The sequence below is a fragment of the Athalia rosae genome, chromosome 2 (assembly GCF_917208135.1).
Source record: "Athalia rosae chromosome 2, iyAthRosa1.1, whole genome shotgun sequence".
Classification (NCBI taxonomy): domain Eukaryota; kingdom Metazoa; phylum Arthropoda; class Insecta; order Hymenoptera; family Athaliidae; genus Athalia; species Athalia rosae.
The window spans coordinates 9,407,298-9,434,205 of NC_064027.1; the positions used below are offsets into that span (position 1 = coordinate 9,407,298).

A 26,908-nucleotide genomic window follows, 5' to 3' on the forward strand; every position below is an offset into this window, starting at 1 on the left:
TATATTTCAAGCCTTCCCCCGCAGCTTGACCAAACCCTCCGGCGAAATACATGAGACGACCGTAAAACTCCTGGTTAAGCTACCTACCTTTTATACCTATGCCAAGTTTTACTGCCCGTAACGCATTCTTCGGCTAAACGCTTTGCGAAATCGAAGAGATCGGTTTCGCCGAGGGATGAAGCATAAGTATATTATGTGTACACATTTACTATAGAGATTGAACGTTCTCCCGACAGGATCGGATGTATTCTTCGTGCCAAGCGCATGAGCAACGCTTCTGCCGGTAAATTTTTCTCCACGGTATCCGCATTATACGTTGAACATTCACGACAACTCAAAGTGACCAACTTAAAGATCGCCGAGTTCATTTAGTTTGCAAATTTCATTTTCAACGGTTAACGAGAATTCTTTTTTCCTGGTCAAGCAATTGGAGCCGGCTTCTGGGTACGACGCTACGCGATTTGAATATATGTGACAAAAATTGAAAATCAAAAAAAAAACAGAGAACTCGAAACGTGAACTGACATGAGCGAAAAATAATCGCTAAGAAATAGTACGCTGTGAGGAGTAGTCACGTTTCACAAAGAGTCAGCTAGTAGAATGAAGTCAAGTTAATCCTTGTAACTCTGAATAAACTTATAATTATTCAGTTTCAATAATTGCTATTCAGAATAGATTCCAACGAACTTCAATTGAACTTTCAATTTCTAAGGTTGTAATGTATAGGTATATACGTAATACGAAATTTATTTGCCCACCAAGTGAACGCGAGGCTCCGTATACCTATATGGCAATTATAAAATATATCATGGAATAATTGATCGAATTAATTTTCTTAATCTACAAAAAATTTAATGATCGTAAGAATTTATGATCACGTGACTTCCGTTTCGAATCATTATTCTAGATATGTATGTATAAGTGATATGTTTTGTATTCATTTAACCTTGGGAACTACATATTATGAAAATGGAAAAGGCTTTTGTTTTATCTCAATATAGACTCGGTACAAAAAAGGTATAAAATAAAAATGAATTAAAGGTCTCAGAAATTTATGAATTTTTTTTTTTGTACTACAATAATGATGATATAATATCGATGATGAAAAAAATTAATGCTATACAGATTCACTGTATCGATGATTTACTTCGATGGTCATCAGAATTTCGCGTAAATAAAAATAGTCCTATCTTCGCGCCGGGGAAAACACCCCTCACAATCAGTCGCTGTATAATTCATGATTTTTTTATCAGTTCGATTCATTTCCTCGGGAATACGAATCGCCGCGAATCAACCGACGATGGAATATTTCGATACCTGTAAATTCACACGTCGCCAAGACGACGTCAAAGTTCAATTTTATGAAATAAAAAAAATCATTTCTTTTATTGGGTTTAATATGCTTTTCTTACGTATTTCGACCTCAGGAATCCGAATCTGAAAGAAAAATTGATCTATCTATAAAATTGACCGAGTTATCGCTAATTTTCAGCTTTTTGGGGTCAAAAATAAAAAATTGATTTTATAGTCTATCTTAATGTAATTGGAGCTCAGGAATCCGAATCTGGAAGAAAAATTGATCTATCTTCAAAAATCACCGAGTTATCCCCATTTTTTCCCATTTTTTGGCATAAATTTGAGGATATCTCGAAGGGAAAAAATCGTAGCTCAATTTGGACAACGGATTCGTGTTCCTGAGGTCAAAATACATAAGAAAAATGCCATACGATCAATTTTTAAAAATAAAAATTTTTGGTCAAAATTTGAGATTTTTCCAAGGGGTACCCCTTACGATTTTTTCAAATTTTGGCCAAAAATTTTTATTTTTTAAAATTGATCGTATGGCACTTTTCTTATGTATTTTGACCTCAGGAACACGAATCCGTTGTCCAAATTGAGCTATGATTTTTTCCCTTCGTGATATCCTCAAATTTATGCAAAAAAATGCGAAAAAATGGGGATAACTCGGTCATTTTTGCGGATAGATCAATTTTTCTTCTAGATTCGGATTCCTGAGCTCAAAATACATTCAGATAGACTAAAAAATCAATTTTTCATTTTTGACCCAAAAAAGCTGAAAATTGGCGATAACTCGGTCAATTTTAGAGATAGGTCAATTTTTCTTTCAGATTCGGATTCCTGAGATCAAAATACTTAAGAAAAGCATATTAAACCCAATTAAAAAGATGTTTTATTTTTTGCTCAAAAATCGAATTTTCTTTTTATCAAAAATCATAGGAAACATCTAAAAGTTGTCGATTGTGATTGTTTTTTACTCAACTTCAATGTTAAGTCATGAAAGGAGCATGTCATTTTTCGATTTTATACTTAGGACAATGATTTACGAATTGAGAAACGAAGAAACTTGAAAAACAACCTATCGAATATTAAATCTTTAAAAACTTGAAACTTGGAACTATATGATTAAAAATTATTGATTGATTAAAAAATGGTATGATAATATTTATGATTACGATTATGCGCTATGAATGAGTATAATTTGCGTATATGCTTTCTGGGTTTTTTATGTCAGCAGACAACCACGTCAATTATCCGTCAGAGCAGAATATTATAAATCTCCTTCCTTGCATTTGTTTTTGGTACAAGATTTTTTCATTTAAATAGAGGGACATCCTTTTTCGCCGGATCAGAAAAACCAGTCGGTATTACTGGAACACCTCGTGATCGCGTCAGACTACCAAGACCGAACCCGAGGCATGAGGGTGCATCTTACTTTCACTGTGCTTGCATCATATACGCCTCCACATGTATACGTACGTATATATGTTCAAAATCACATTTATATTCTCGTCTACGATGGCCAAGCGAGATCCGTCGTCCTTTACCGTAGTATAGCGTACAGGCATATACGGAGATATATCTGAAATATCATAAGTTGAGAGCGTGATAAAATGCCAAAACTATAATCGATCGAATACGGGGGAAATGTTGCCGATGTGGCTGGACTCGCAACTCTGTGATTATTAGATATATTCGCCGCGCATCACAGTCCGCATATGTTATAATCTCACAGACGTGCGTGGGTATCCATGCACGTGTGTGAGATTATAATATATATATTTGCATACATAGTATAATAAGTGTACGTAGATACATATGTACGTACCTATGCGCGACTCGAAAAGCGGAGCGTATAAATGTTAATTGACGCTAAAAATAATCACGGGTTAAATAAGTTAATCGGGTACGTCGTGCACTTAACTGGTCACGTGCGGTCTCATGAGTTGTGGTGCCAGAGATCGGACGGTACCGCATCGGAGGAACGAACGTGCAATATAAATTGCAAGAAGAATTCTTACTCCCGAAATTCGCATCTGCACGTTGCAACGACGCGACTGCATTCACATTTTACCTAATACTATCTCCCGCAATCAGTCTACGCTCGGAGTTACGAATTCGAAATTAATTATGAATTCGAAAATTGCTGAAACTATGAAAAATCGTTATCGTGATCATCCGCACGATCCAACGAAACTGCGAGTGTCAGAGGCAACAGGATCAAGGTTTATATCTAACTCCGCTACGGGGAAAACTGATAGCCCTGCGGAATTGAGATTTTGTTACTCCTTTTCACGAAGCGATAAAAATGAGAATTAAAATATCGGTTGTAAGTTCGTACAAAGGGCCCATTATGGGTTTTAACGCGAGATCGCTGAACCCGAATCGGTGTGGTCCGCCTACGGGATTTGTAGTCTACCGCAGCCACAACTGGGCAAGACGCACGTATTACACGTCCCCGGTGAAGCCATCCCGAAAGGGTCGAATATAAGGAATGCTGAGTATTTGTGAAGTCTCGATCTTTCGTTTAATTAAGCAACTATCTTTTTCCTAACATGTAAGTTGGATATAATAAGGATCTGAAGTTTGGGTACATTGACCGAACTAATTATTTAGAACACTTGGAATCCAGGATAATGATTGTTACCCCTATGAGCAAGGGTGGGAAGTTTGGATTATTTTCCACGAATATAGTTTATATGGGGACAGCTGAGGATAAAGTCTGAGAGATGGGTCAGATGATTAGTAAAGATGGAGAAGTCGCTTCTGGGCTTAGACTGTAGAACACGTTCCTGCCAACTCCTTTGGCTCCTATACTAATGTTGGGTTATACGTCATACCACTTATAACTACGTGTGTAATTCCAGATGGTTTTGCCTCGTTAGAGAATCATCTCTAAGCCCTGTGTTACAGTTACACGAATTCAAAAATTATTCCTTTTTTTTTCCACACATCCTTTTTTCCATCTAACTTTTCTTCCACCGTTAACAGATGTTTTCAACCGTTCGCAATTCTCAGTAATTGTCATTGTTTTAGCTGCACTTCGTGCAGAAGGATTTCGCGTACATCGAGGCATATCGAGGTGGCGATTACTGTCTACTGCAGCGTACGATGTACCAGAAGGGGATGGAGGATTCAGCATAGCGGCGATCGGAGGTATCTCCGACCTCGAGGGTCTATTAGCGAGCTGTCCGTCGAAGGAGCCACTTTTAAAAAGTATGATTAGACGGCAAAATGGTATCGAGATACACAACTACACGAGAAGTATATCGACCGGTATTAAGATCAGGGTAATGGGGTATGCAGATAATTTTCTATATCCCCAACACCTGAAAGATATATTAAACAGGTGTGTGTATGCATGCATACGAATATACACGTATAGTCGGCAGAGCTCCTCCTCCCACTCAAATCCGTTCGGAGTTTTGACCGCAGCCATTAATCGGTCGTCTGGAATCTCAGCGGTCAATTCCTCGTTACTAATTTTCTCACAGCATGTATAATCAGCGTGATGGCTGCCGTTGAATAGCTTATATATATTTTAGTCATTTCATCCGAAGCGCGCGATACAATATAATCGCATTTCTCCTACAGTATCATAAATATTTCATGCAAATTTACGGCTTATTACCGTATACGTGTATATCCTCTATATACGTATACCGAAAACGATTCGCCACAGCCTGCCGTGCACCGGTGCCGGTTATATCGTTCAGCTGATGCTACGCAGGTCATGGCGTTTCGTTGCCATTCTGTAAACTGAAATATCTACTCGTTTGCCGTGCAAGTTGTCACCTGCGGCAACCTGGGGAACGGGATGTTTGGATATACGCTTATATACACATACAAGTCTTTTCCACAGCGGTATACCTCCTAGCTCGGCTACCAACCATGTCCCTTCGCCGGTACAGGCCTGCAGCATCAGGCGATGCACGTCGTCGTCCCCGCATACCCCCAACGCATACCTGTACGAATACATGGGTGGATGTGTATGCAGCCCGTTCATTTCAACCCACACAAAATGCGCACAGGTATATTACTCCAAGGTATACGAAGACAACGATTGTGCGGGAAGGCTCGCAGGTGTACATGCATACCTGGACACGTCCAAATCCACGCATACAAGTACCGCCGTAGTGTCGTTAGCATAGTCAGTCGGTAGTGGTTCTCATGGCGGACCACGTTGCATGAGAACGGCGGGGGTTTGTGCAGGCGGAGGGGGGTTGAGCCCGGTTTTTCTGGTTCAAGGCTCGCAGCTATACTACTTTGCTGCCGAAGGCCCCAGGTATTCCAGGTCTCGATTTGCCGGTGCACGTTGCTGCTGGTTCTCTCCGTTCGCCTTGGTTTTATACATGCATCGGAGCTGATCAGGTCATCCACTGCACGGGGTTCAGGGAGTAAAGCGGGGGTGGCACTATCCGGGCGTCTGTCTCCCGGGGGAGTCAGATTCACACAGTCTTGTACACCCTGTCCGTGGTCCTCACGCTCGACCCGATCCAGCCGACCGCCGTAAGAGAAAAAGATTCTAATCGAAGAACAAAAAAAAAAGGAAAAAACAAAAAAAAACAAACAAACAAGGAGAGAAAGAAACAGTGAATACATGAATAAAATTAAGAAATCTGCTAGCGGTACGCGGCGATTAGCCTATGACACACATTCGGTCTTTCACTGCAACGCTGACGCTGCACTGTTGCAATGTGCAGTCGTAAGAGCACATTTCTACCTATATCTCTCGAACGTTGCGAGCAAATAGGCTTTTTCCCCGTTCGTGGAATGGTCGAGAGTCATATAGATACCGTGGTACCGTTGGGTGTGTACATTGACGGCGAGTGGGAGAGAAAAAAAAAAAAAAGTGAAAAAACTTTTTCAAAAAGAATGAAAAAGAAAACTACGTGAGGAGGAAGCTGGTTTGAGAAGGGTACGAAGCACACGGTTTCCATTCGTTTTAAATTCAAATTCACTTCTTGCCCAAAACTTGGAGGGCTCCGTTTCCACGACGCGACGTTCGCGGACAATCCTGAAAAGCGTGAACGTTTCGCGAAAGATTTGGGCACAAAATATTATTCATTAATTATTTCTTCGTTTCAGTATTTCTCTTTGTTCCACGATAAAGAAATAACGCGAGCGCGATTTCATCCTGAAGTGCGTTTCCGCGAATGCCAAATAAGTACATAATCGTATGCAAGCGTACATATTCGTCTGTACAATGATGTAATTAGGTATGTGCGAAATTCTCATACACTGGACGGTTCTGGTTCATTCACGCAATAGTTATTTTTCTTCCTTCTTCTTGGGATGGCTGTGTAACCCCCTTTGTATTAAAAATACGGGGAAAATTACTTTTCTATTACGTAATTACAATTTACTTGTCCGCTGCAGTGGTTTTCTTACATGGAGAAATATTTTTCTCATAACCATGCGCGTATCACAAGTTAATTTCCGTTCCTCGAAACGTATTGCGCTTAGGCCGGCCAGCCACACGTATCGGCAATTCCGTTACAGAATATAATTTCATTTTATCAAATCAATGGTACCGCCGCTAAAAATCATTAAACTATCCGATTAAAAAATATGAACCTGATTAAACCGATACCAAAAATACAGGGATTTTAACAGAAAAAAATTCTTCAAGTACGTTTTACAGAATGTCAGCAAAAAAAATATTTCATATGTGACAAAATCTCGTAGCGACTGCAGCCGCGAAACCTATTCGTGGGAGAGAATATCGCGGCGTAGATGAAACATATTAACATTCGAAAATATCAAAATCGGTACACTTCTTCGTATGTCAGTCCATAACGCGTGCAGGATTTTTGCAGACAACTAGCAGCACATGGGGAATTTGACTGAAGTCATATCCATTGCAATGACTTCTTGGAATGCTTAACACATCGACTCATACGCTACTGTGTTTGAACTGTCGCACGGCAAAGCGGCGTTACCAATGGTTCTTTTTTTATTTTCTTTTCCTTTTTTTTTTTTTTTGTACCATTCGAAAATTTCTTGTTACTTATACTGAATAGATTGCGGTGGAGTTATAATCATGTTATAATCATCATCTTTCGAATACCTGATTCTACTCGTACGCACCTATACCACGTATTTTACGAACGATTCAGCCTCGCTGCGAAACGTAAAAGATTTCCTTTCTGCCTCGGCAATATAGTTGCATACGATATCCAGGTGTATTGCAATGTGAAAATATTCAGTCGTAACGAATGGTCCGTGGAACACGAACACTTGACTCTGCCGGTCTTTCGAGTCTCTGATCGAATAATGACTCGGTAAAAGGGCCGATGATGTGGAAACGCGCGAGTGCAGTGGCGCCCAACGCGCCTGCACGGTTAACGAATTCCTGACAAAAATTGATAATAGTACCAATAATAACAATAAATGCGGTTATAAAAATTTAATCACTTCAATAAAAACATCAATTCAGCACCGATATAATTATACACATACGTAAGAGAAAAGAAAACCAACCATCCAGTTGTTGTAATTGCCCCAACAGTTTCAGTTGAGAATTGAAAAATATCTTTTAATTTAAGTGCAGAACTTTCCCGATATTTCCCACACACGCGTGCTGTCAGACTCGTCAGATAAATTAATGATTTGTAGGACGTGACGGTTGATCGGCTTCGTGCGATATTGACAAATATGGCGCGGTGGGGAGATTCTAACAAACTTTTATAGTTAGTATGGTAGAGTCAATGTATTTCTTACTCGATCCTTGAACTGAAAAACTATCTAAGCATGATGAGAAATCTTCGTCGTACAGATCGTAGTTTTTGGCTTGGTTTTGTCCGGTATGCCGTGGTAAAGTGCACGGTGAAGATCTCGCATACTCGTGAAGATCGCGTGGGGGCATCGTTATTTGTCCCCGGCAAGTTGGATCTCCGTTACCGTATAGTCCCCTCGTTTTGTGGCTTTTGTGTCGTACAGAAAATTTCTTACACTCCATCGTTCTCTTTCTTCGGCTTCTACCAACGAGTATCACTGTATCTGCTCATAGGTATATCTCCGAAATCTGCGGTCGACGCGGTTCAGTTTCGGACGCATCCGCGACGGCTATAAAATACATATAACATCGTTCGATCGCCGTTTCATCAAGGTCTGTGTATAGGTATACGCTGTGTGAAGAAAAAAAAATGAAAAAATATCAAAAAAATATGTTATCGTAGACTTATTCCCCAAATACAATCGCCTTTGGTGCTGGCAAAACTCGTCTGACCAGAAATGTCGCATTCTTCAGCGTTAAAGTATCCATTGTAACTTTTTAGGTGCATCGATTTCTCTCCAATAAAGTTCCAGCAACCTTTGGCAGACCATGTATGCTTATGTCGGAGTTATGTAAGCAATTAAATATATTATTTATGTTATGCTTATGTGTCTAATTTTTTCGATACTATTATGTGCCTCACCTACCCTGATTAATTTCATTTGGAAATTATTTTAGTTCTGTAATGTGCATCAGAAGGGATTAAAACCGGTTTCACTTACATCGGTTGCACGGAAAATATCTCGAGAAATTTGAAAACTCGGTTTCGCGAAGGCCTGATCTATGTGACCATGTTTCTTCTCATTTATTTCATTTTTTTTTTTTTTTTTCAGAAACCCACATTGTCGATATAAATTCTCTCCTCTGACGTGCACACAATAATGGTACTGTGACATGTTATGGTATTTGATTTCGATTTAATTACGTGCTATTGTGAATTCAGATCAATCGTTTCATGAAAGTACAACTACGTCCACCACGATGATCGCACTTGTCGCAAGTTGAATTCGATCCATGGAAGGCCACTGCACTAGGTACTCAGGTCGCAGCATCAGCATCGAATAGAATCTCACCTCTCGAGGTGAAAGGGTAACGCCGCTCATAGCTGCCGCTGTACTAAAGAACCCTAAAATTAAGGTACAGCACAAGTCAATAAAAATTCTCCCGCTTAATTAGGGCTAATCACTTCTCGTCGGAACTTTGATCCTCCTGATTTACTATTTTGATTTTAATTTTTTTGTTTTCCTCTTTGTTTTTAACAAAGTACTGTGAATTTTCTTATCGCTGTGGATATAATTTTCCAAGTTGGCAGTATTTTAGTGTAGGTACCTATTTTTATATGAAAAACACTAATCCGTTGACGAAATTATGCAAACGAATGAAATTAATGAGTTAACATAAATTTGGTAAGAAAATATTCAAAAATTGCAAGCAGGCTAGCGCTTACGGTTACCATAATTCAAAATAAAAGAACCGTCCAAATTGGTAATATAAGTGAAAAATTTTTGAAAGAGACAATAGCCGACGAGCATATAGAAAATACAGTTATAGTATGAACAAAATTCTGTAGAAATTCCCCAGAAAAAAACTCCTAGTCAGTTATTTCGTACAAAAAACACGCAAGCGATTAGATCCCAAATAGTAAAAATACAAATCGAGTTGTAGATTTAGATTCGGATCTGAAATTTTTTTTCATAGCTTATGTAGTTCAAAAAATACGTAACAATGACAACTCAATCGTCAATTATGAATATCATTCAAGAGCGAAGTGAAACTGTTTCCACTAACTGCACTTGACAATTATTTGCTTGACATTGATTATAAAATTCACCAAAAAACGAATCTGAGAATTTATAACATAACAGAACATAGCAATGCGGCGCGCGCGTGTTACGCTAGTTGTAATAGATCGCGTGTCGTATAATTCAATGCACCTAAGTTGATATAACAAGGTATATTACCTATGTATTTCAATCTGATGACGCAAAGTCGAAGGTATAATTTCGGAATTTTCGGATCCGACGATAAAGGTGGATTCATACTAATGGCACGAAATGATCATGTATTATAGACCGTATATACTTAGAGGCGTGGGTTGAACTCAAATATTAATGACTAATTATAAACGATTTACGGGAATCTACGCTCGATCACCTAGAAGGCTTATGTGTTGGTATTTCGAAGATTTGTATGACTATAATGTTGATTCATCGGCGCCTTGTCGGGTGTGAATTTATGAGCAGATTGAAATTTGTTGATTGTCTAGCATTATTCGTTTTGAACAATAACTGTATTACAGGCAGTGACGTTATAAAATAAAACTCGACTCGTATAAAGAGGTGTTTCACAACTAGTCAGCGCATTATACATATGCTCATTTAACGACGATGAAAATTGAACCTATAGGAAATCGTCAAACTTCGAGTAAACGTAAACGGGACTCGGGTAAAATGTAATGTTATCCAAAAATGCATGTTTATCAGTCTCGCAATCGTTGAACACCCAAAAAATCCAAACAAGGCTATAAGGCATTTTTGAACAAAAGTTGAGGAACGGCATAACATATACCGCACACTGCAGGCCAAACTTTTTTTTAAAACGGTTTTTGAGATTCACAATTTCAATTTCTGATATCTTATACCCACTCTGTACGCATAAAAACAATAATGTCACCGGGAATTTCCTATTCGATTAATTTGTTCTCCGTCTATTCATACGTGGGCATTTGAATGTCGATGGTTGCTATGCCAACCTATATAGTCTATATTGTCTCTGCCGGTAAGTTTATTGGATCCTGTTTCGTTTTCCAACCGCCGAATTCGACCGGTGCAGGTAAAGGTCTTGGTACTTCCCAAGGGTATTTATGGCTACGGACCATCAATTAAATCTCCTTACCACATAATTCAACGCGTGAAATACAAGCTCTGCGTATAAAAATTAGCGGGTCACCCTACTTTCGCTCCGACGATCGTCCAGTTTCGAAGCTTCATACCTGCTCGAAAAGTTAGGGTGGAGGCTTGGAGAAGAAAGCATTTTGAAGCTTACAATTAGAACTTCACCTTTCAGATGCTCTTGGTTGATTTGGATTGCGTTTTGTTTGTTCGACTCATATCAGAGACATGAAGTAAATTTTTTACTTTGCGAAGGTACACAGGAGCGTCTCAGCCGTTGGATATGAAGTTTTCTTGATGTCATTTTGAAGGTTGAAGTGGCCCTTTGAAAACCCCCCCGTTTTTTAAATGTTTCGTCCGATGTTTTTGGATGAGTTATGCGACGCTAAGACCATTATTGTCCAAAATCTTTGATTGAACACCTTGACCGACCCAGTTATCACATCGAGATTTTTCAAGAACGATTTTGATGCTCAAAACTTCGACTTTACGAAAATCTAATGCAGTATTCCGTCGACTGAATTTTCAAAACTCGATTACCTTCCGAGTGCACCCCTTCGCATCGCAGTACTTGAACTTTGACCTCTTACAATTCGCATAAAAATGGCGGAATGGGTGACCCGTGCCACCTGTTCCTGTTTTAAACGATTTATCGCCAAATTATCGACCCAAAAAGTGAAAAATTAAGGATATTTCAATTGGATTAATTCGTAGGCCAATTCACTCGACATATTCATGTTCCTGGGGTCAAAATACGTTGAAAAAGCATCATACGATCGATTTTTAAAATACTTCATTTTTGGCCCAAAACTCGAAAAAATCGAAAGGGGTACCCCTTGGATTTTTGTCGAATTTGGGTCAAAAGAAAAATTCTATTTTAGATGCTATCCATGTATTTTGACCTCAGGAATCTGAATTCACAAGTTAAATTGATCTATCTATGAAATTGATCGAGTTATCGCCAATTTTTCGCTTTTCGGAGCAGAAAAGTTGAGATATCTCGATGGGAAAAATTCGTGGCTCAATTTAGTCGACGGATTCGTGTTCCTGGGATCAAAATACATTGGAAGAGTCCCACGATCGATTTTGAAAATACTTCATTTTTGGCCCAAAAATGAGTTTTCACTTTTTGGCCTTTACTTCAGACCTACTGTTATAGGTCCTCGCCCATAGTAGGTGACCGACATGGGTGCGTCGATATGACTATCGATTTTATTTGAAAGTTGACTCTGCATGAATTTGTTATAGCGGGCGAATGAGAATGACCGCGTATGAAACCCTCGTAGTTCAGTCACTTTTACATTATGAACGCGTCAATGAGCACCACTCCACTTTCGTTTCCTTCGGTACATGGTAACGCTACATGGTAAAGTTGACTTCACTGAATACAGCGTTTGTCAGTGACTTCTTAACTCATATCTGGACTACAACTAACATTCGTGTTATGAAGCTGTAAACTACAATAAGTACAGTCCAATTGTGAGTTCAGAATACAACCCCTCTTATTCGAGGTGTTATTTTTAGTACCGTCGGAGTGACTAAATGAAGTGGTATTGTAATTGATATCAATCCGATCGTGCGAGTTGTGTTGGAGAATTTTTTATTATATTTTCAGTCTTATAATCAGGAAATCTTAGAGTTTTGTCGCTGATTCTTGTTAATTCCTCGACTGTTTTTTCTCTATTCGAATATAAAATACGCGCAATTCTCTCTTCGAATTTTTGTGGGGTAATTGTGTACCGGATCTGGAAAAACTAATTAGTCTATATAATCAGCATCGTTCCGGTGCATGATTAACTGCGTCGCTAGAAATAGCATGATATCATTAATCGAAAATAGATGACACTCTGTATGTGTTACTAAATGTGATTAAATGGTTTTCCACTTCAGGGTAGCGTGATATCTAGTCTGAAATGAGAGCAAACAGAATCAATAAATTCTTGCACAGTTTGATACGCGCAATATACATACATGTGTTGATGTTGCAACTATTTAGAGCTGCCAGATGTATAATAATAAATGCATTGATTACCGATGCATCATAAGTTCGTCAGGTGATTGCCTTATAAATGCCATTCGCCGTCTCGAATGATGACATTTAGCACTACAACTTGTAATCAGTTTGGCTTAGTCAGTTTCGCAATTTCAACAGATAACCGAAAACACGCACACAGTGACCCTGTTCTTTTTTGTTTTTCAATTATTACAACTACAAATTGGATATATACTTACTGAAAATAACGAACAGAAAAAAAAGATAACACCAACCTTCTTGAAATCGTTAACACTGAAATGAATAATCTCACGATAAGTTGTTTACAGATTTGTTACGTAAATTTCCAAGCATTTCAAGCATCAAATTTCTTACAGCTTCATTCTTGAGGTCTGTTCAGCTCCAATTTTGTTCGGCGTTCATTGAAACTTACAGTATAGAGATCTTGGAAAATGGAAAAAATGGTGAGTTTGGAATAAAATTATGATTATCGCATGGATAAGTAGATTATGGATGGGAGAATGTTTTCTGAGCTAGTGATTACGATTGTTTTTCATTATTCGAATATTATCAGAAATTTTCGATGTTTTTTTTGTTGTTGTTTCAGGACTTAGAAAAACTGTATTCACCGTCGATGTGGAATAAAAGATGTGCTCCCACTGATGTTACGACAAATTTTGTCAAGCTGGGGCAAGACGGTTAGTATGCAAAGCGTGTTTCATACCTTTGATACTCGTCTCATGTTTTCAATCGAAAACTCACCGCATCGATAATTTCTTTTCATCATCAGCTACGCTTCGTGCGCGGAAAAATACCCGTTGCGAAATTGACGTTCCTTATGGACCATCAGAGCGCACCAAATACGACATCTACGGCATTGATCTGCCAGATGGTAATGACCGTTTACAAGTAAATAATAAAATAAACAAATACGTAAAAATTATTCACGCGATTAATGAAATGGTTTAAACAATTTTAAGAGTCACCCATTTTCGTATTAATACACGGAGGGTACTGGCAAAAGATGAGTAAAGATGAGTATGCCTTTCCAGCAGAAACTTTTGTATCGCAAGGCATAAAATTTATCTGTGTCGGCTACGACTTGTGCCCCAATGGTAATGAGTAATAAGACAATAATTTGAGTTAATTTGATATTTTTCGATTCTCGTACATTAAATTTGCATTCATGTTACAGTCCGATTACGCGAAATAGTATCTCAAATAAAAACAGCAATGCGGAAGATTCTTCAGTATGCTTCAAAATCTGGATCGCGGTACGATGAAATTTGTCATAACTATGACATACCTGGATCAGAATTCTATTCATTCGCTTTTTTTACCTTCTTTCAAGACGTATCATTGGGTATTGTTTTTAGGGGAGTATGGGTGGGTGGTCACAGTGCCGGTGCACACTTAGCGGCTAGTTTGTTAGATTCCGAATGGCTGCAGCAACAGAATAGCACGTTGCTAAAAAGCCTCGTCCTCTTGAGTGGTATTTACTTCCTGGAACCCCTGATTTCGACTTCGTACAACGAAGCATTGAAACTAGAAAGGTTTCTCCATAGAACCAATTTCTCATTATTAGTTGAGTATCCTGTTCCAAAAACTATTACAACTACAGAAAACTAAAAATTTCAGCACTGAAGCCGAACTCATGAGTACTTTAAGCATCAAATTGCCAGCACCAGTGCAAAATTTGAAAGTAATGGTTGTGATAGGAGACTGTGATTCGCCTGCATTCATAGAACAAGCACGCGAACTGACGAAGGTAAGAAGAATTGCACAAATATTCCATCCAGGTGGTCAGTATTGTTAATGCTAATAATCCATTTCTTTCATAGCTACTTTGCAGCAGTGTGGACGATGTGGAATATAAATTTCTTCGAAGCGGCATCGACCATTTCAGCATCATAGAAAATTTGGCTCATCATGACTTTCCTTTGACTCAAAAGATAATAGAATCTATCAATAATTCTACAGTTTGAATGTACGTAGTAGACTATCTCCAACATGCAGAATTCAAAACGTGTGCTTCAAGTCGTATACTTTATTCATAAAAAAAATTTAGGGCAAACGTTATAAGTAGGATAATACAATCAAAGTCAAATATAGATAATTTTCATACGGGGCTCTTATTCGATTGAATAAGTAGGTATACATCTTGGGGTTTAGGATGTACATTTTTTTTTTGCTTGGCAGTAGTTACTGAGATAATGTCACATTGCAAGGCAGCCCACTAGTTGTTGAAGATGTGACTTGAACGTTGGAATTAGCAGTAGACGTTGGCCGACTCGGATATCCCTGATTTTTAGAGGCCTTGAGTGCTTCCTTGACACTTGCTGGCACGATCACTTTGAAGGTTACAGAACCTGATGCACGTCTTACTACCGGTACCGGTTGTTGCCAGACGATGTTGGTTTTGATGGTATAATTCTAACCCGTCTTTGAGGTATGATAGTAATACTTGTTGAACCAATCAACCGAACAGGATTAATAGATCTGTTAATAGGCCGTTTGACTGTTGTGCTAACTGTGCTTTTTTGTTGTATTGAATTCGAATTATTGGATGCTTTTGCGAAAGTATGAGGGCTGTCGATACCGAGATTGTTGCCATTGGCTGCAGGGCTTCTACTAACTTTTCCGGCTGTCTTTCGTGCGTGGGATACAGAAGAGATGATTTTTGAGCCTGGAGTATTAACATTAAGAGTTCAGTTTTTCGTCGTGCCGTTGACATTAATGTTAAGCTGTCTTGGTTGCAATTGATTTAATATCATTAGAGTTCACCTTTGAGTTCTACAATTGCTGAGACCGTTAGCTTTAAGTGGTACAGTTTTACCACCTGACAATGGTTGACATGATATTAGATTTAATTCTAGACGAACCCGGAGATGCTCTTTCCACTTCTTTCAGCTCTGAACTAGTAGTACTTGTCACTTCCGTCATTGCAGAATCTGGGATGCAGGTTTTTGGCGGAGACAGAGAATCTGACCAAAAGCCGGGTGACTTGGCAAATGATCTGACCCTCAAGACAGGTGGAGTATCTTCTTCTTCCTCAATGGGTTCGAGATCGGTAGTCACTGCTTGAGCATCAATGACTGTAACACAAGTAACTCGATCAGCAACCCACTATCAAGGCCCGTGAACCAAGGAATCTTGCATTGTCTTATAAAGGAGCCAGCATCTAAGGGAAAAGCCCCACATGGGACTACTCTGAAAATTGTTAAAATATTTATTAGGAACAAACAAGTATCTTGGATCACTTGAGATTTTTTATGAATCGGAATCTTTATACTGTTAAATGCAATTAACCAATAGATATTTTAACTCTTCAAGTTCACAGATATTGAAGTGATAGATGAAAGTAACAATCGTTGGAGTTGAATCATGAATTTTCTTTTTTTTGATTAAAAATACGCATATTCGCATGTTAGAAAGATATCGGCAAGAAAATTTAAGCAAGTTGGAAAATTGGAATAACAAGGATAAATTGGAGGTCAGTTATCTCAACTGTACAATATAGAATGTTACCGAAGCAGCTGTAGATGTATATGTCCCGAATTTGTTCCACATCATTAATTTACTAGATGACAGATCAACTTCAAGTGATTGAGACAAGACGCAATAATATATCCAATGTTACATGATGTTAATTTTGTTGCAAATAAGTAATTTGCTTATTTTTATGTGGAGGAAATAATTTGAGCTCTAAACTACTCGAGTATTCAGTTAACACAATATTGGATCACAAACCTGTCGAATTTGTTGCAGGCTCCACTGGTAAGTCGTCCATCAATTTCGCGACAACTTTTGTTTCACTTGATCGCACTACGGCAACTTTGCAAGTGGTGGATGTACATGCTATTTCCTCAACTTCGGCTTGCGGTGAATTGCTCTCAATGGTATTCCCAGGGGCTACACTTATTTTCGAACACTGATCCCTTACTCGAGTTATTTGTATAGAAGAGACTACGCTAGAAGGTGTGGATGTAGATGAATCAATTGTATCATCTCTGTCTTCTGCGCCTGCATTGCCTTCGATTTCTATACTATTATCATCTTCTATTTGAGTGATTTCATCATCTTTGGTTTCTGTACGTTCATTACCACCCATTTTTTTGCTTTTATCTTCTTCTGTTTTCTTTTCATCACCTTCTAGAATATCGGCTGTCTTACGTTCATTAAGATCTGTATTTACATAATCTTCTTCAATAATTCCAAGAGCAACGGAATCTTTGATATTCTCTGTTTCTTCATTTGATTTTGCTATATGAGTTTCGCTTTCATCCCTTACACCAACACATTTTAGCGTTTTCTGAGAATCACTGCTATCATCAGCACTATCTACCTCAATGTTGAGTATATCATTACTACTTGAATCAGAATGCTGGCTCTCATTGTCAGAAGCACCATCATCATCAGTTTCATCTGCTTTGGTTTCTGTTGAGTTGGAATCCTGTTCATCAGTTTTTTCTGAAGATTGTTTAGCTACAAATTCTTCAAAGACTGCATTCAATTTCGCTTTGCCTATTTCATCATTGTTGCGTAATTTCTCAGCTAGGGCTTCATCCTCTGCTGCTGGATCAACGCTTTCTTTTTCAAGATACAACGAGAAGGTATCATAATAGTCGAGTTGTCGATAACGCTGCAAGTTTTTCCCTAGTTCAGTGAAAGCTTTTTTTGCTGTAACACCAATCGAGTGAGATTAGTATCAATTTACACTATGGTATGCATTTCATGGGTATCTTTTAAGGATGTATGAATTAAGTAAGCTTAACTCAAAAAATTTTGAGTATATTGTAGAACAATAATGTATAACTAAAAAATTGCAGGATATTTTGTAAACTCTTACCTATATTTTGTTGTGTGAGCTTCGTTAGTTCCAAATTTTCGTCTTCGTTACACTTTTTGACACAGTTTAATATATCTTGGTAGTCTGGAAAAACGACAGCATCGGTCAATCGTACTAGTCGATTGCTTTTCGTGCAAAGAGCAGCTAAGTTATTTGCCTGTGTTATCTTGCTATTTATGAAACTCGTTATCGCGTTATTCAGCAGTGGAATCTGTGTCAATGAAATATGTTTAGGTCTTAAATAAGATCTGGCCGCATCTGGTCGTTCTCCGGTAATTTCACAATATTTATTATAGAGTTGGACCATTCTGGACTTGTATTTTTCAGTCAAGATGTAGTGACTATCAGACTCATCGTCAAAGTTGACTTCTGCAGTTTCACACTTATGTATCAGACGTTTACAGCGCCTCATTGCCTTCTCTAGAGTTCGCAACTTGTTTTTGTTTCTAATATCCTCAGTTGTCATTACTTCCTCATTTTCCCTTGTATTATCTGGAGATTTTTTGACAGATTCCAAGTCCTTGGAAGTTTCTGGTTCGTCAACAGAAAGATGATCCTTGTCAGTCGTTTGAATTTTTTTTCCTACTTGTCGAGCCTTCATCTCATCCATGACCTCAGCAATATTATGAAAAAGATTTGTCTGGAAAGAATCCTGTAAGATCAATTTTGTCTTACAACGAAGTAAGTGTTGGAATGCTGCAGACTTTGCATAAGATGGTTGTAATCTATCAAATCGTTTTTTCAGCTTTGATAAAATAATCTGCATGTCTTGGCTTGGATCTCTACTCCTACAAGCATCTAAGAAAGATTGAAAGCCTTCTTCAGTAATTAGCAAGGCATCTTCTTGGGCATCAGAAATCTGAATTCTACTCTTAACCACTAGAGTTGGTTTCACAGTTTGTTTCAGCGGTGATGTCTGCCTATCCTTTGATGTTTTTTTAGAAGAATCGTCATTGGTTGAAATTTGCTTTGTCTGAATATCACAATCATCTTTCACTAGTTTGTTATTTTTTTTTTCGGTTTGTGACTTCCCAGAGCAAGGATTGGGCTGTAGTGGGATACTCTCTGGTCGCTTTCTACTAATCCATGGTGTACAACTTCCATTTTCAGACTTTTTCTGCGTCAGAGGTACTGCAGATACGTTATCTGAGTCGGCGTTCACTGTCCCAAATAATTTGTGAATGGCAGTCGGTTTGATTCTCTTGATCCGAGGAGATCTAATTGGCTCACTAATGCGTTTTTTTTTATTGGTAATAACATCACAAACCTCCAATTCGTCAGTGGCCTTAGGTGTTGGTTCAAGTTTTATTGAAGATTTAGCGGTTATACCACTGGATCTCTTCTGTAAAATAGATAGTCAGTAAGGTAGAAAGATGAAGGTTAAACGGGCAAGGCATAATTTTACTGTGTCTGAACACGACAGATAAAGATAATTTTATAATATCACTATAAAATGGTACATGGTCATAATCCTGTTTTCAATCAAACTATGAGTAAACATGATCCTAAACGCGGAATTTGAAGCAAGCCATTATAGCAAATGGCGGACGTATAAAATACCTTTGCAGGTGGTCCTTCATCATCAGAGGAAAGATCAATCACTTCCATCTTCTCTGCTTATCAGGTATTGTTAAAAGTTGGCAGTGAAACCAGCACGGTGTTACGTAAATAACAACTTCAACGTGCTCTTTGACAACTTCTTCAATTGCGGACCAACGAATTTAGACTTACTGCGGATAACTATGTAGTAATAGACCCGGTGAGAGCACTTACGCGCTATGGCCGCGAAAAAATAATGACTGTTTTGGTCCCACTTGGTTAGTTCGAATTTTCACGCACTGTGCGCGCTTGTGTCGCATTCAGACCTGTTTTAAACGTGTTACCCCGTGCACAACGAATTAAGTCTGAATTCGTTGCCCGTGCAGCACGTGCTTATTTGCAACAGAACGCAATGAACTGTTGATACATTTTTGATCACATTGTATAAATGGTGTTCGATTTGGATGGTGCACCCTTAGTTTTCTCCGTAGAATACTTTTCGATCGGCGATGCGCCCTTCATTCACTATAAGCTCTAAGATTGGACGTAACGATGGTCGCGGGAACTGATAATAGCGGTTTCGCGGTGTTCCCTGCACGAAAATTTCTTTGAATCGTAGTTTTCGATTTGTGTCGCAATAGCGTAAAAAATCTAGATTTCAGGGTTTCATTCTGTTGTGTGTTCCTTCTAGAATTGCGGATATGCTTTCACAATTTCAGTTTTATTTATTCTTAAGTTTTGACCATAAAATGGAAAATCATAATGAGTTTTCTTGTTCTTTTATCGAACTTGGCATCCATCAAGAAAGAAGTAGCACTATGAAATCCTTTACCGACAGTCAGTCGCTCTACATTCAATTATCAACAACCCTCCTGTGAAACTGTTTATCCTCTTTGGTTTTCACAACAGTTGACTACACAGATTTCTACAAACCTTCTGACGAAATGTCGAGACCTATACTTTTACACACAGATAGAAGACTCGGCGTAAGTTTCTAGGGGGTTCCCAACGACTACTGAAGCTGCTTACACCATTGATTATCAGCAGCTCAAGATGCTTGATCAAGTTCATAAATTGCTCATTATATGACTTGAAAGAGAATATCTCCCTGAGCTCGTTATCAATGCTGTGTCATCCCCATGGTTTAAACCATCTCATTTATCCTGCCAATGGATTCGGTACCGTGAATTCAATCAGTACCATGAGAATCGGAAAGAACTCTCATTCCAGTATACGGTTTGCGAATGCACTCCAGAATGAACGTTAGATTTCAATAAGTACCATACCTAATTCGAGGACATAAGCATTGTTGAACACTGAAAATGCGGTTTCTACCACACACGAGGTTCATTGATGCGATCACAAGAAGAGCAAACTACGTTGACGACGATTTGTACGAGGATTATAATAGTGTTCTAAAGAAATCAATAAGCATACGCACGTTCTCACGCACGACTCCAAAAACGCTCCAAACCATGATTACCTATACGCGCACGTGTCTTTTGACACGCCACTTACCCGCCCGCATAAGAATAATACGTATTCGCTGAACACGTGGAGAGGTCGATGTACCATCTCCAAAACATGCGTTTACATTTGTGGGCCAGTCGGCCGAGCCGCAGTTCTTGAATGTTGGGTCATTGTCAGAGGATGTTTAGGGTTGTTGTGTGGCTACTGACGGGCGGCGCAGCGGTTGCTTTCATTCAGCCTACACTTCTCCACTTCCGTTTTATTTTACCATACACGCGAGTATTTTTCCATGCAGCCTTAAAAGCAAGCAAACGGCAAATTCGAAACGGTAAAAGCATCGGGTTGCGTCCATCGTGCATCATCCAATCGTTTGGTACCTGCAGATAATAATTATATACACATACGACAGTTTTTCCGATTCAATACATACATATCTAGGTATGCAACGCATAATCTTTGCTACAACTGAATTTTTTTCAACAAAAGATGGCAGCATATACGCACAATTTTTTATTGCTTTATATTCTTACCGGAAATGAATCGACTCGGGTTTTACATATTACACACTTGTAATAGACGCTGACAGGAATACGAGGAATTATGCATTATATGAATATCTGTTACTCGGCCCAGACAATGTTTTTGATTGTTTGGTCGCCCGCGGTACACCGCGTATGCGATATCGGTTGAAAAAAGTCTCACGCATTTTTGAAACCGTATCAATTAAGTTATTTTTTGATATGGTATTCAATTTTTCCCACAATAATGATGTACACGTATTACGTATTTGATTGTCCACGCATTTATATGACACCTAAATTGTTTAATTCTTTAAAATTTCTGATTGTCTGAACAGTACGTAAAGAAAGGAGATCATAAATAACGTCACCAAATGAAGTGTAACATGTCAGTAGAATACATACATAATAAATATCTGATACGAATCCCCGCCTTTTACGTAACCGCGGGGAAGTGGCATATGTAATCAAAAGTTCCGAGACCGGCTTCACATCTTTCGTCCCACGCATCTCGATCGTATCGGACCGCCGTAATAATGGCCACCACAGCTGTAGCTCGACTCTTGTTTGGCAGGGTTCCACGAGTATCAAGGAATCTGTCATAATTTTCATCCCTTAAGTTTTACTCGAGTGAGTACAACATAAGTTAAAATCAATGCTTTGAAATCCCATCTGAACTAACAATGAATGTAGTCCTTCATCAGTCAACGATCGAATTGTCTTTACAATGAAATCAAAGATTAGGTCAATGATATCTATTCTGCACAGTAGATGATGTATTGCCGTTATCACTTACCAATAGTGATTCAAATGATATGCGGTTCGTAGAAAATTATTCTGTGAAGCTGGATGATCTCTTCTGTTAAAGATACGAACATGCGGTCATTACCTGATTTTAGAGCCCAAAATGTGGCTACTTGAATATGTGCAGAAAGTGTAATTTAGGCGATAGAATAGTAATTACATGAATTGCGAACTATATTGAAATTTTTCTCAACCGAACAAGAATAATTCTTCTTACAGAAAATATTGTATTCCAGATTTTTGTACTCAAATGTGACCAAATTATCATAATATCCATTTGCACTGAAATCATCCTAGTGATGAGAGAAGCTCATCTGCTGCACCGTAATACCGATAGTCCGGACGAGTGTGTTATATTTGTCGCGCGTCACCGTCTATAAGGATGAATTTGAAGATTGGATCTACAGATCGCTCGTGCGGTTGACCGACAATTTCTCAGAGGTCGATAAAGGGTCTGTTTTACCATGAAACGCAGAGGGCGCTCTGGGCTGGCACTCTTATTTTGCGACTTAATACCCTATGACTCTGACTTTTCGCAACTTGTCCGACCGATACGGTGTAACATATATCGAATAAAATAGGCGCTCTAGGGATTTCACTGCCAATGATAATCCAAATAATTTTGGGGGTGATTATCAAATATCTGTCAGACCGGAAAAGAGGATCCATTCTCGTTTAGCAATTCTGTGTAAATCGTTTTTTCAGGGTACTGCAATTGGAATGATAATGAACTGTTTTCGTGATTACAGGCGGGGCTCATCTGCGGGTTTCTCTAAGGCATTCCTAATTTCGGCTAAAGCTGCATTCGTGTATCTACATTACACCGTTCATACAGCATGTGCCGAAATCGTCGCCGATATAACTCGTTTAACGGTGTTGGTAGAACTAACGACCACGTGTTTGTGCGAACATCGAACTGATCCCCGGTCACGCACACGTTCAATGTAGGTGAATGGTGCATGGCCACAGGTATATCGAACCTGACCCATTCGCAGTCGAGTCTCCAGGCATTTAACAATAATTATAGCAAAGTGCAAACGTATCGTCTAATTGTAGGATCGATACTGTTTACTCGTGATACGTCTGTGGCATTGTATTTTACATATACTTATGTATATACGCGCATATAGTATGTCGACCGTGACTTAATACATAAATCGGCGTACTCTTATGTATACGCCGATTGGAAGATATAGATATGCATATTTATGTAGCAATATTTAACCACGAGGTGTCTTTTTATTAACGTAAGTTCAAGAATGTACAGCTGAGTCATCTTGGCGGTTTGAAAAATCACGTGTGCCGAAACTATGACTTGGTTCATTGCTCATAGTTCAATCAATGTTTCGCTCGATTCGTCAAATTTATTGATTTTTCAGACGAATCGACTTGTTTGATCTTTGGATATAGGTAGAAATTTTATGAAATTATAAACGAGTCGTTGATCTTGAAATCTAGGAATAACTTGAAGATTTAAACGTCCAAAAGCAATTCCGAGCTCTCCTCGGGTGTTATTCTTATCGTATAGTGGCGTAACATATCGAAACTGGGTCATTGTCTGTTTGCGGCCAACAATCACCCTTGGCCCTGCTATAAAAAGTTACTTCATCGAGAGATTTTGTAAATGGATATCGCAAATGACTTGACCACATAACGCTCGCTGATCTTTAGAGTACATTTAATGACGCGTGGGTCGATTCGATATACGTGTGGATTTAACTTTTGGGATATTCTGAACCGTGCGTTAGTTTTGTACTTAACTTTTCAGAATAAATGTACGTGGAAAAACTGAGAGTGCCTTTGATTTTCAGCTACCACGTTATAGATAGCAAGTTCGTTCCATCGGATGTTTCTGGAAGCGCTACCATTGGATATGCGCATATTGGGAATGCTAATTTGAATGAGAGTATTTTCACGTCAGTGTTTCGTGGACGACGGACGAGGCGGAATTTTTCAACTTTTCTCAACGCACGTACATTCGTTCGTGAGATAAGTTCATCGAACACTCGAATATCCTGGCTTGACGCGTCAAACGAGTGGTAACGGCGCTTCGCAAAGAACAGACATTCACGCCTTTCAATGGGACATGGTAGAACAATGAATATTGTCTAGCATTTCAAATTAAAATTTCAACGAGCAGCATTCTTTTGACCCCAGCTCCAGAATTCCCTCCTCTCTAAAACGTCGAGATCGTTGAAAAAACACGACCGCTTTGCCCCGATACAAATTACGTTGCACATCGAATATAAATTTAATGAAATATGGTCAGAAAAGAACTCCGCAAATGCTTTTACTGCAATTACGGCAGGCTTACAATTTCGTTTTCGACCGTAACTAATGGTAGACAATGCAACGCCGATTGAGAATATCTTACCCAGCATATTATCATGTACGCAAGGATCACGTTTGTAATACACCTACTTTACAACCAGCTCGGAGTATGCGCACCGGAATTCGCATCCACCACGTCACACTGGACTCCGGAGTGACCGCAAGCCGAAGCCAAGAGGAATGAAGTAACGAGGGTGACCTTGGACGTAAATTCGCGGTCCTCTCATAACCCGTCACGTGGATGTTGACAACCTCTCCGCATCGGTATTCGTAATATACCGACGACTCAGCGCGAAGTGAAGCTATTACTGTTTCATAATATGATAATATCATTCGATAACTTGTTCGGAGCGAGCGTGTTCGTGTCATCATTGTCTGTAATGTGGGTACTTTATACTGACTGAAACGAATTTGTAGATGGAAAAATCGCGGTAGGGTAATCGTGGGATCTCTTCGCGTATAAATACTTTTTTACGGACGTCTGTTGACCGGAAGATCGTTGAATTTTCACAATGCATATGCACGTCATTCGTCGTAGCGTCATAGCGTCATTCTTTTTCAAATCTACTGTGATACAGATACGAGCCAGACCTATTTCGCAGTTATACGTCGGTTACGCAGACAGGAAAATTATGTATTTCGTAGAATATTGTCTTTACGGTGGTCGCGAGGATTCCAAGTGCTATCTGAATCGTTGAGTTAATTATGCGCTCCAAAGCAATCCATTTCCGCTTCGAGACAGGAGGTGCAGACAATGAGTTAGCGTTGAACGTGATGTCTCAGATTTTTCGAGATTTCAATTATTTTGTCGTTCGAACGGCTGGTATTACGTATGTGATTCAAGAAGGTCCGTGAATGCCTATGAAAAGCAGAACATGAGAATAAATGAAAGTTTTTTCACTCAGTGCTTTGTGCGAGTCGAATCCAGTGCGCGCGTTTGGTTAGAGGAAATTGATCTCCGGAAGCTAGTCGTGAGTACGTATATCTGAATCTGGTTAAACTCGGCTGATAATCGTCATTCGTTTATTCAAGAGGTGACGTAACGGAGTTAAACGATAGGAGCCGTCGCGAAATGAGGATTTTATAAAATGTAAACGTTCCACTTGAAATAATGATGAGAAAATAAATGAAATAAAACAAAATATGTAGAAGAGAAGGAAAGTGGGAATGGCAGGGGTAAAAGCGATAAGCCGAAGGGAGATAGCAAGGCAGCCGTCGAGCGTTTACTCCGTATATCTCAAAGTCAATGTCCTACGAAGGACTGCGTTCACCCACACTTTGCTCATACGCTGCAGCACGCGTGGTCTCTTTCCACGCGTGTTTCTCACGATGCACGATGTATCGTGAAAGCAGAACTCGCGAGATAAGCAAACTTCGCGGAAACAAGAAAATAACCGCAGCCTGCAGATGGATAGGAAACGTCATTATTCGCATTAGTACCATGGACAGAATCACTACATTCTATATCTGTAAAATTTCACTCACCCCGAACGTTGTTCCGTGACGATCGAGAACTAAAATTGCGTGAAAAAATTGAAATCAAATCAAATGGCTGATTTGCGGCCAGTGCGTATACATGTAAATTCAGATCTATGCGTGTATGTAAAGAGAAAATATCTTTTCCTATTTATTGATTTGAACTCTTTACAAGCCTAATCGATTATAAATGACGACGAGTCTTCCAAATGACTTATTGTTAGTTATTGTTACGAACGACGATTACTAATTAACCTTACGACTGATTAGTACCTCATGCTCCGAATGAGCTATTCCAGATAACGATGTTCCGACTGATCGCGATCAATTTTCACATTCCCCCCTCGTCCTATTAATTTTACCCGTCCTTAAGTCACCTCACTCAAAATTGCAGGTGAACTTCAAGAGACGATGCACTTCAGCTTGCACAATCGCATACATGAAAATCACGAGTGAAAAAAAATGTATAAGGTATGTGCATTTGATCCAGTTTTAGAGAAAATCTAGAATCAAAGTCGGACGGATTAGTTGATAATTATGATCAGTAGAAAGTGAGAGATAGTTTGCTAATCTTTTATTTGGCAAATAATTCTTGGGATAGCGATAAACTGATCACAACTGATGTCCCCAATATATCATCGACTGTTAATTTCGTAATTGGCGATTATCGCACGAATTCAGCCTCGTCACAACTTCGAAGTACGATGAAGATCAGTTTATCAACTGTTATATAATCAGATAGACATGTAGTGCAGCTTAGGAGCGTACGTATAACGAACGATTATACGTTTACTTGAAAAAACAAACCAGCTACGATACGGTGAACGATCGAAATGTAAAATTTCGCGCACCGATGTGATAGGACGTTCTCTCTTCGATTACGATACGATATAATAACCGTCTGCATTTCGACTCGTGCGTACATCTGATATCTTTTTATGCTACAATATAACACTCGAC

At 39.0% G+C, this 26,908-nt stretch overlaps 2 protein-coding genes and 1 long non-coding RNA gene across 7 annotated transcripts; 2 read left to right on the forward strand and 1 right to left on the reverse strand.

Annotated features, from left to right (window-relative positions):
- Positions 1-9,045: 9,045 nt before the first annotated feature.
- LOC105684838 (kynurenine formamidase) lies at positions 9,046-14,990 on the forward strand. Of its 3 annotated transcripts, none has more exons than XM_048649234.1 (9): positions 9,046-9,214; positions 13,339-13,425; positions 13,569-13,659; positions 13,752-13,853; positions 13,942-14,076; positions 14,157-14,235; positions 14,338-14,514; positions 14,600-14,729; positions 14,803-14,990. In XM_048649234.1, exons 2-9 carry the CDS (start codon positions 13,414-13,416, stop codon positions 14,944-14,946), a joined length of 870 nt encoding a protein of 289 aa, XP_048505191.1. In that variant the 5' UTR covers positions 9,046-9,214; positions 13,339-13,413; the 3' UTR covers positions 14,947-14,990. The 3 variants fall into 3 exon arrangements, with proteins under 3 accessions (XP_048505191.1, XP_012253927.2, XP_020707004.2); XM_012398504.3 differs by lacking the exon at positions 9,046-9,214 and adding an exon at positions 12,310-12,447; XM_020851345.2 differs by lacking the exon at positions 9,046-9,214 and adding an exon at positions 12,850-13,022.
- Positions 14,989-19,729, reverse strand: LOC105684817 (daxx-like protein). Of its 3 annotated transcripts, none has more exons than XM_012398466.3 (5): positions 19,371-19,633; positions 17,811-19,152; positions 16,712-17,641; positions 15,844-16,056; positions 14,989-15,647 (listed from the first exon to the last, which is right to left on the reverse strand). In XM_012398466.3, the coding sequence occupies exons 1-5, from the start codon at positions 19,416-19,418 to the stop codon at positions 15,346-15,348; spliced, it is 2,835 nt and encodes a 944-aa protein (XP_012253889.2). In that variant the 5' UTR covers positions 19,419-19,633; the 3' UTR covers positions 14,989-15,345. The 3 variants fall into 3 exon arrangements, with proteins under 3 accessions (XP_012253889.2, XP_012253898.2, XP_012253906.2); XM_012398475.3 differs by having other exon boundaries at positions 15,537-15,647; positions 15,746-16,056; positions 19,371-19,637; XM_012398483.3 differs by lacking the exon at positions 14,989-15,647 and having other exon boundaries at positions 15,840-16,171; positions 19,371-19,729.
- Positions 19,730-21,228: 1,499 nt separating this feature from the next.
- Positions 21,229-26,571, forward strand: LOC125499782. The gene is made up of 3 exons (XR_007276758.1): positions 21,229-21,967; positions 22,891-23,085; positions 23,953-26,571. It is a non-coding gene; the product is annotated as an uncharacterized LOC125499782 (long non-coding RNA).
- The last annotated feature ends 337 nt before the right edge of the window (positions 26,572-26,908 follow it).